The sequence below is a fragment of the Cannabis sativa genome, chromosome 9 (assembly GCF_029168945.1).
Source record: "Cannabis sativa cultivar Pink pepper isolate KNU-18-1 chromosome 9, ASM2916894v1, whole genome shotgun sequence".
Taxonomy (NCBI): domain Eukaryota; kingdom Viridiplantae; phylum Streptophyta; class Magnoliopsida; order Rosales; family Cannabaceae; genus Cannabis; species Cannabis sativa.
The window spans coordinates 41,370,066-41,379,121 of NC_083609.1; the positions used below are offsets into that span (position 1 = coordinate 41,370,066).

General features: G+C 33.8%; 1 protein-coding gene across 3 annotated transcripts; it reads left to right on the top strand.

The window, feature by feature from the left end:
- Positions 1–2,518: 2,518 nt before the first annotated feature.
- Positions 2,519–8,799, top strand: LOC133030891 (uncharacterized). 3 transcript variants are annotated; one of them, XM_061103858.1, is made up of 8 exons: positions 2,519–2,717; positions 3,134–3,181; positions 7,539–7,822; positions 7,909–8,127; positions 8,206–8,298; positions 8,382–8,491; positions 8,582–8,694; positions 8,772–8,799. In XM_061103858.1, coding segments are annotated over exons 1-7 (885 nt in total). In that variant the 5' UTR covers positions 2,519–2,587; the 3' UTR covers positions 8,583–8,694; positions 8,772–8,799. The 3 variants fall into 3 exon arrangements, with proteins under 3 accessions (XP_060959841.1, XP_060959840.1, XP_060959843.1); XM_061103857.1 differs by lacking the exons at positions 8,582–8,694; positions 8,772–8,799 and having other exon boundaries at positions 8,382–8,494; XM_061103860.1 differs by lacking the exons at positions 2,519–2,717; positions 3,134–3,181; positions 8,582–8,694; positions 8,772–8,799 and having other exon boundaries at positions 7,521–7,822; positions 8,382–8,494.
- Positions 8,800–9,056: the final 257 nt, after the last annotated feature.

Consider the following 9,056-nt stretch of genomic DNA (forward strand, 5'->3'; position numbering starts at 1 on the left):
AAGATGAGTATTATACACTCTTTATATGTAAGTATTCAAGTTGTATAGATTATGTATGTATAATTGTAGTTTATTGGTCTCCAAGATAAATGAATAAAATATAATACAAAAACGTATTACATACAAGATAATATATATAGACTAGAGTGGTATTGATGGTCGATCCTATAAATTAAAATATATATTTAAAATCAAAATAATAAATATTATATTTATGTGCTACTTTACTTTCTTAATGAGATATTACATATATTAATAATTTTTTTTAATGTATATATATAAAAATGTTTTATAAAATAATTCAATGTAATTTTTAGTTCTCTTCATTTAAAGGTTTTTAGAAATAACAATAATAATTAAATAATAAAATTGAGTTATTTTATATACAATTAATTCTTTAGATACCATTAATAAAACTTACTTGTTTTTTTTTTTTTTGTTAATAAAAAAAAGCCTTGACTTTTTTTTCTCTTAAATTAAAAAAATATTTGATTATGCTATATGATTATTGGTTTTTTATTTGGAAAAAAAGATAGGAAAATTCCAAAAAGGGTAAAATATTACAATATTACTATGGGTCGTAGCCACATTGAAAAAATTACAAAAATACCACCTGGTCTATACCTTAAGCCGCACGTCACGAACGGAGACGATGAAGAAACCTCCATCGATCCAATCTGCAACGCAACAAAAATGAAACCAGAACGAGAGTAGAACAACTATAAATTCCGACGAAATTTGATTGGAAAAGAAGAACTCCAATGATCTAAACACAAAATTTAAAAAAAAAAAAAAAAACCAAAAAAACCGTGAAGAAACTGAAATTAAACATTTGATTTCGGTTTTAATCGTTCAAAATCACTCAATCCAGAATCGAAAATCCAAATTCAAGCAATGTAAATCTGTATTAAACAGATCTGGAGCTCCCCCTCGAATCCAAAACAGGGTATGATATGAAAATTTATTCAAAAATGAATATACGTCATATACAGTTGCATTCTGGTTGATTCCCTGGTTTACGACAGGCAATTCAGATTCTTAAAAACAAAAAACAAGATCTGATTCTAATTAAGGAACCACATGTTACGAATAAGGCTATTTTTAAGTTTTTGCGTTGCCTTACAATTGCAATATTGTTTTAAAATGGTTTACAAATTATGAAGGAGTGTCACTTGTGTTAACTCAAACTTTTAGATCTCCTTGTTTTGATGATTAATAAATATTTGATTATTATTTGTTACTAATGATTTGTTGATTTTGTAGCAAAATTAAAAGAGAAAATAAATAAATTGGTATTTTTACCAAACTTTTGAAAGCAACCCTGAATGGATTCAACAAGCATATCAAGAGCAAAAGATTCATCATGAGATCAACAACTCAATACCCTATTCAAAAGAGGTCTTCAAAAGCCCAAAGTCAAAAGTCAACCCGAAAGTCAAAGTCAAAGTCAAAGTCAAAAGTCAACTCTCGGGAAAAGTCAACATGGGATCAAAAACATGCAAATTAAGCTAGGAAGCTCATCTACATCAAGACTACTCAAAATCAAATGGTATAAATTTACTTTAGTCTTGTTAAAGTGATTTGCATAGCACACAAAGTTTTATAAATTTAAATTTTGGCCCATTCACTAACTTGTGCAACAAGTTTTCTCACACGATAGTCCAAAAATTTTTTGATTGAATTTCTAAATCACATTTTGTTTAACTAAGAGAACAAAATTGGAATTTTTGAAATCGGATAATCGAGTAAAGAGTTATGCACGTTTTAGTGCCGAAAAATGCAAGTTTTGAACCTGCCTGATTTTCGGCCTACTTATTTAAAATAGGTAGTCCGTTTAAAATGGGTAGTCCGTTTTTCCCAGGATTCTTTTTTGAAAAATGTTCTAACGGCTATAAACGGCTAGTTTTTGTTCCCACACTATATAAACACTACTACAATATTAGCCTTTAGAGGCAGTTTTTTCAACCCTATTTATAAAAAGGGAAGCTAAAGGGTGTGAAAATACCCGCTATGTTCGAAATTGACATTTAGAGGCGGTTTTTTGATAAAAACCGTAGGTATAAAATTGTATTATACCATTTAGAGGCGGTTGGAAATTATTTATTTTTTTTTTCTGAACTACCCTATGGCGTCGGTTCCTGTATAGGAACCGACGGCATAGGGTACACAGTCTGCTGACACGTGTACCCTATGCCGTCGGTTCCTATGAAGGAACCGACGCCATAGGGTCGATCAGAGTATATCTTTGCTCGACCTTCCTTCTTCCTCCCCACTTCACTCAGCAACCCAGAAAATAAAAAACCAGAGACCCCATTTTCTCAGCCAAAACCCTCGCCTCCACCACCTTCTCCCCACCCTATCTCCCCCATTTCTCAACCATTTCAGCCCATTTTTTTTTTAAAATCCTCCATTTTCGATACTTAATAACATACACCTAAAAAGTTTTGATTTTTTAGCCTCTAAAAGTGTCATCCGAACCCAAATAGTAAATTTTGGGTGTGAAATCCAAACCACCCATTTTTGTTGAGAAATTGTTCAATCTCAACCTCGTTTAAGGTATAAATATTGCTTCTATTCTTATTGTATTATGTATATTGTTTTATTTTTTGTTTTTGTAAATTATTATTTGAGTTTTTTTATTTTATTAGTAATATTATTGTGTTTTATGTGTATAGTGTCGGGATTTTTTACGGTGGTCGTCGGATTGCGGTTATTAGGTAATAATTTATACCACAATGTATAGTATATATATGTATTTGTATATTTTATTGAATATTTGTATATAATGTGTGTATATATTGTGTGTGTATATAGTGTGTGTATATTTTTTATGAAAATAAATTTTGTAATTGTATTTTATATATTTTTTGCAATATATATTTATTGTGAATAAAATGACATTGGAGGGATTTCATTAGTTTGAAAAAAAAAATTAGTTTAGAAATAAAAATTTTAAAATGAAATTAGTGTGTGATATAATTTTATTTTTTTGAGATAATAGTGTGAGATATAATTGATTATATATATGTATGTATAATTTAGTAACTAAGTAACTTGTTACAATTTTTTATAACTAGTTATAAGTTATGAAATAATTAATTTTGTAATTTCGTTGTATTTCTTTATATTATAGGGGTTCGGCATAATTTTGTGTGTAGCGTATTTGGGCTTGCAATTATAGGTATATACTTTTACTAACTTTTTCTTAATATATAATTAATTATCAATGCATGTTAGTTGAGTTTGAATATCTTAAATATTCATCCGTAGTGAAGTAGGTTCTGCGAATACATGTACTGCGGTCGGATGGGTGGATTAATTTTGTATTGTTTATCTGTTTTGTTTGTTATTTTAGGCACTTGTAAAATTTTTGGGAACGTCCAATTACAGCCGTTATGCTGCCGAAATTTCGGTAGAATTAGGATAAATCTTACTAAAACCATTCATAATATAGTTAATTATAACATAGTAATAAGAAGTTAGGTCACATAAAAAATAATAATATTCACATTTATGTAAACTTTTTAATTTTACCAACATTCTAATCAACTAAACAACCTAATAACATGAACTAATGTAAAACGAAAATTTGAGTAATTTTTAGATTAATATGAATAAATTGTGTGAGAAACTTAGTTAGTTACATTGTGTAATTAGTAACTAGATATAATTAGTTACTAAATAAATTAACAAAATAAACATATAAAATCCTTCTTTTTTTATTTTTTTTTTCTTTCATTTGAGAGGTTCAATGTGGATTTTTATTTTTCAAAGAAAATAAAGAGCAAAAGTTAATTAAAAGGGGAAAATATTAGTTAATACCTTTATTGCTTTACCAAAAATTTTTCCCCTCAATTTTATTTATTAAAAATATTTAACATTTTAATAACATTCTAATCAACAAAACAACCTAATAATATGAACTAATCTAAAACGAGAATTTGAGTAATTTATAAATTAATATGAATAAATTGTGAGAAACTTAGTTAGTTACATTGTGTAATTAGTAACTAGCTATAAGTAGTTACTAAATACTGAATTTTTTTGGATAGGATTTTTGTTATGGATAAATCATGGATGCGTGAGGAGAGAGACACACTGCGATTTCAAGTAGGGTTCGATGCATTTTTAGAGTTTGCCTTAAAGAATTCTACAAATCACGATCGTATTCATTGTCCGTGTGTAGATTGTTGTAATGTATCTAAAGGGAATATTACAATGATTAAGGACCATGTGTATTTACGAGGTTTCAATAGAAGTTATACTAATTGGTATTACCATGGCGAACATTTACCTAATGATCCATATCCATTAGGAAAGCGGGGGGTAGATGATATCGAGGGTAATGATTTCGATGATTATCCATTGGACTTGCTTAACGAAGCACAGGAGGAATTTCTTAATGATCCTGAGAAATTCGATAATTTTCTTAGTGATGCTGATAAACCTCTGTTCGATGGTTGTAAAAAACTAAGATTACCAACAATGGTAAAGTTTTACAACATAAAAGCAGAAAATGGAGTGAGCGATAAATGTTTTACTCAATTTTTAGCTGCTTTTAAAGATATCTTACCATTTGCCAACTGCTTTCCGGAATCTACTTATGAAGTGAAAAAAACGTTAAATTCTATAGGATTGAAGTATGAAAAAATTCATGCATGTCCGAACGATTGCATTTTATATCGTAAGGAATATGCAGACATGAATTATTGCCCGACTTGCGGTTTATCCCGCCATAAAGTAAACAAGAGTAAGGAGAATAGGAAACTTATCCCCCAAAAAGTGATGTGGTACATGCCTTGATTCCGCGACTGAAACGATTATATCGTAGTGCGGTAACATTCGAAAATTTGATTTGGCATGAGACCAAGAGAGTGAAAGATGGAAAACTTAGACATCCTGCAGATTCCCAAGCTTGGAAAAAAGTAAACTACATAAATCCTGAATTCAAATCTGAACCAAGACACATTCGTCTCGGTCTGTCTGCGGATGGAGTAAATCCACATAGATCTCTAAGTAGTCGTCATAGTTCATGGCCTGTCTTCCTAGTTATGTACAATCTTCCTCCCTGGTTAGTGATGAAGAGGAAATTTAACATGCTTTCTTTAATGATATCAGGCCCGCAACAACCTGGACATAATATCAATGTATATTTGGAACCATTGATTGACGATTTAATAGAATTGTATGAGAACGGGGTTCAGGTCTATGATGGTTTTAAAAAGAATTTTTAATGCGAAAGACCGTGTTGTTGTGGACTGTCAGTGATTTCCCTGCTTATAGTAATTTATCAGGCTTAAGCACAAAAGGTTACGAAGGTTGTCCGATTTGTTGCACTAACACATCGGCTCGTCGCTTGGCAAATGGACACAAGATGTGTTATATGGGTCACAGACGGTACTTGCCTGCAAATCATCCTGATAGACGGAAGAAGAAAGCATTCGATGGTACTGAAGAGGGTGATATGGCTCCTTTGCCACTGTCTGGGGAACAAATTCTCCAACAAGTTCAACTTGTAGATTTTAAGTATGGAAAGACGCAAAAAAATAAAAAAACTAATGGTTGTTTTCAAAGAAAGTCAATCTTCTTTCGTCTTCCATATTGGAAAAGTCTACTAGTTCGACATTGTTTGGATGTCATGCATATTGAAAAAAATGTGTGTGAGAGTATTATTGGTACCTTACTTGATATTCCCGGCAAAACTAAGGACGGTCTAAATAGTCGTTTAGATCTCGTTGAAATGGGTATACGACAATCTCTGGCACCTGAGAAGAAAGGTGAACGTTTATATTTGCCTCCTGCTTGTTTCACTTTGTCCAAAAAAGAGAAACAAACAGTTTGCAAATCACTTGCAAATATGAAAGTACCCGATGGTTACTCGTCTAACATCAAAAACTTGGTGAATGAGACTGAATTGAAACTAATGGGTCTGAAATCACATGATTGTCATGCGTTAATGCAACATCTACTTCCAATTGCCATTAGATCAGTCTTGCCAAAAAATGTTCGAGAGTGTTTGACACATGTTTGCATTTTCTTTAATAGGCTGTGCGGGAAGGAATTAGAATTGGATAAGTTAGATGCATTACATGAACATGTAGTCAAAACATTGTGCAACCTGGAAAAGTTTTTTCCGCCATCTTTTTTCGACATCATGATCCATTTAATGGTTCATCTAGTGAGAGAAGCAAGGCTGTGTGGGCCGGTGTGGGCGAGATGGATGTATCCATTTGAAAGAAATATGAAGGTACTTAAAAGTTATGTGCGTAACCACTATCGGCCAGAAGCATGTATGGTTGAGTGCTACATATCTGAAGAGGCTGTGGAATTTTGTTCAGAGTACATGGCTGGAGTTGAGGCAATAGGAATTAGCAAACCAAGAACTGACCTGCATGATGTTGATAGAGGATTAAGGGGCAAAGGGACAATGGTGACAGTGTCCAAGCTTGAACTAGATCAAGCTCAATTAGTCGTGATGAACAATAACGCAGAGGTTCAACCATATATAACGTAAGTACCTTTTGTTTGATTAACATTACTTAAGTCACGATGAACAATAACTTGATTTATCTTACTTGTTTTACAGTGACCATATGGAGCTATTACAATCAATGGTTCCAAGAAATCAAAAAAATAAACAAAAATGGGTTGCAGACCAACATCGTCAAACTTTCATTGGGTGGTTAAGGAATACCATTATAGCAAAGTTGAACGAACCGAATCATGGAGTATCTGATGTGTTGAGTCGTATTGCCCTTGGACCAACTTTTGCGGTTGCAAAGCATGAAGCGTACATTGTAAGGGGTAAACGTTTTCATACAAAGTCAAGAGATGATGCTCGAGAGGTTCAAAATAGTGGTATACGTATCGTCGCAGAAACTATGCACTTTGCAAGTGCAAAAGATAGAAACCCTGTTTTAGGTACTATGACGTATTACGGGGTCATTGAAGAAATATGGGAGCTCAATTATTTTGCGTTCCGAATTCCACTTTTTAAGTGTTCTTGGGTTGACAACAACGTTGGAGTAAAAACTGACGAGCTTGGTTTTACTTTGGTTGATTTAAGTAAGAGAGGAAGCAAGAATGATCCATTCATCATGGCTAGCCAAGCAGCTCAAGTTTTTTACATTTCTGATCCGGCTAATGATAAATGGTCTATTGTTTTATCGACACCAGAGAGGAGGTTCTTAGAGACTGAAGAGGATGAGGAGAATGCTGACTTATGTTACGATGACTTCATTGTTGGACAACCAATTCATGAGCAACTCATGGGAATTGATCGTAACATTGAGGAAGACGACGCTGAATACATTAGAAACGATATCAATGAGGGAATATGGGTCAATTGTGATTCAGGCAAACATAAACAAAAAAAGAAAAGAAAACGTGTCTAATTGGTAACTTGATATATAGCTTACTTTATATTGTGGTTGTGAATGGTCCTGAATACTTAACAATTTGTTTATGCTTTTAATATTTCATATACACTACTTGTTATATATGTAGCTAACTTTGAAGTTTGTTTGTTAATGGTGTAGACATGGCGAACTCAGAATCAGGATCTGATTCGGGAGCAGAAAATGAGTGTCCAACCACAATACCTACACGAGGGCCGACGCAAATGAATGAAATATCCAAACTAATGGATCAGGGCAAAAGAGTGGCCCTCGAAGTTAATGATAAAGGTCAATACTGTGGAAAAAGCTACGCGAAGCTCGTATCCACTCTAGGAGTCAGATGTCGGCAGACAATAGGGTTGGCTTATAAAAACTGGAAAGAAGTCAACCAGACTCTGAAAAATAAAGTTTGGAAAGACATTCAGGTAAGCTATTATTTGTTAGAATTTTGATTTGTTTTTCTATTACTCCAAATGTTGACTCTAACCGTGTTTGTTTTCCTTCAAAATAGACGGGGTTCATTGTGCCGGACACCTTCAAACATGATTGTCTCATCCTAGCTGGGAAGTTAATGAAAGACTTCAAGAATAGGATGACAAAAGACATCATAATGCCCGCGTTGAAAGAGAATGATCTGGGACGACTGGCACAAGTCCCTGAAAAGCACCCGGAGATCGACGCTGCTGATTGGTGCAAATTTGTTGAAAGTCGACTAACTCCTGAATTTCTGGTACGCTAATTATATTAACACTAAGATAAACTCTTAAATACAAGTACATGTATCTAATGTATTTTTTTGGCATTGTAGGAATTGAGTAAGGTGCAACGTGAACGTTCCTCAAAAATTCAATCCAGACATCGAAGTGGTCGGAGTGGAATGGTGAACGTACGGGAAGCTGTGGTAAGTAATACTTAAAATTTAATGTGCTATAATGTGCTATACAATTTAATTGGTACTCATTTCATTGTTATAACGTTATGTAGAAAAAGGACCTCGAAGTTGCAGATCCCCCTGCCACCGTGTTTGGATTAAATCTCGCACCAAGAGTAGAAAACTTGTCACTGATTACGACAAGGAAATTGCCGAGAAGATAGTAAGTATATATTAATCCTTAATTGAGTTCTACTCATGAGTTAGTGTATATAATTCATATACTAATTGCTTGAATATATGCGTGCATTAGGCTCAATTAGAGGAGAAGCTTAGTCAGGGACAAATTCAGGTCCAGGGCCAAAACGATATCCTCACGCAGGCGCTCGGGACACCAGAGCATCCTGGACGTGTCAGGGCTGCTGGGTATGCTATTACTTCAAATGTTATTTATTTAGTTACACAAATGAAATCGTTGCTAATTTGCATTTTATGATTTGTAGGTTCCTGACCAGGGCATCTCAACTGTTCGGCAGGAAGAAAAGGGAAGTGTCTGATGTTGTGGCTCGGCAAGCGAAGGAGATTGAAAAATTAAAAGCCGAAGTCCAATCCCTTAAGCAGCAGAGGAACGCTGCCGAACAAGAGGAAGAAGGAGAGGTGGCTGGTGAGGCGTATGTTCCACAACCATACGCTCCTCAGGATGAGGTACAACCACAAATTTATGCTGAGGAGTTCATTTCCCTCAACGACCAAGGTATCCTATACAATTTTGATGACCATGCGGCCCT

What these genes read in the sequence shown, in the direction of transcription:
- LOC133030891 (XM_061103858.1), top strand. Translation starts at nt 2,588, where the DNA reads ATGTATATTGTTTTATTTTTTGTTTTTGTAAATTATTATTTGAGTTTT. An exon ending in ATTTGGGCTTGCAATTATAG is followed by an intron (nt 3,182 to 7,538) that starts GTATATACTTTT and finishes TTAATGGTGTAG; the next exon opens with ACATGGCGAACTCAGAATCA. An exon ending in TGAACGTACGGGAAGCTGTG is followed by an intron (nt 8,299 to 8,381) that starts GTAAGTAATACT and finishes AACGTTATGTAG; the next exon opens with AAAAAGGACCTCGAAGTTGC.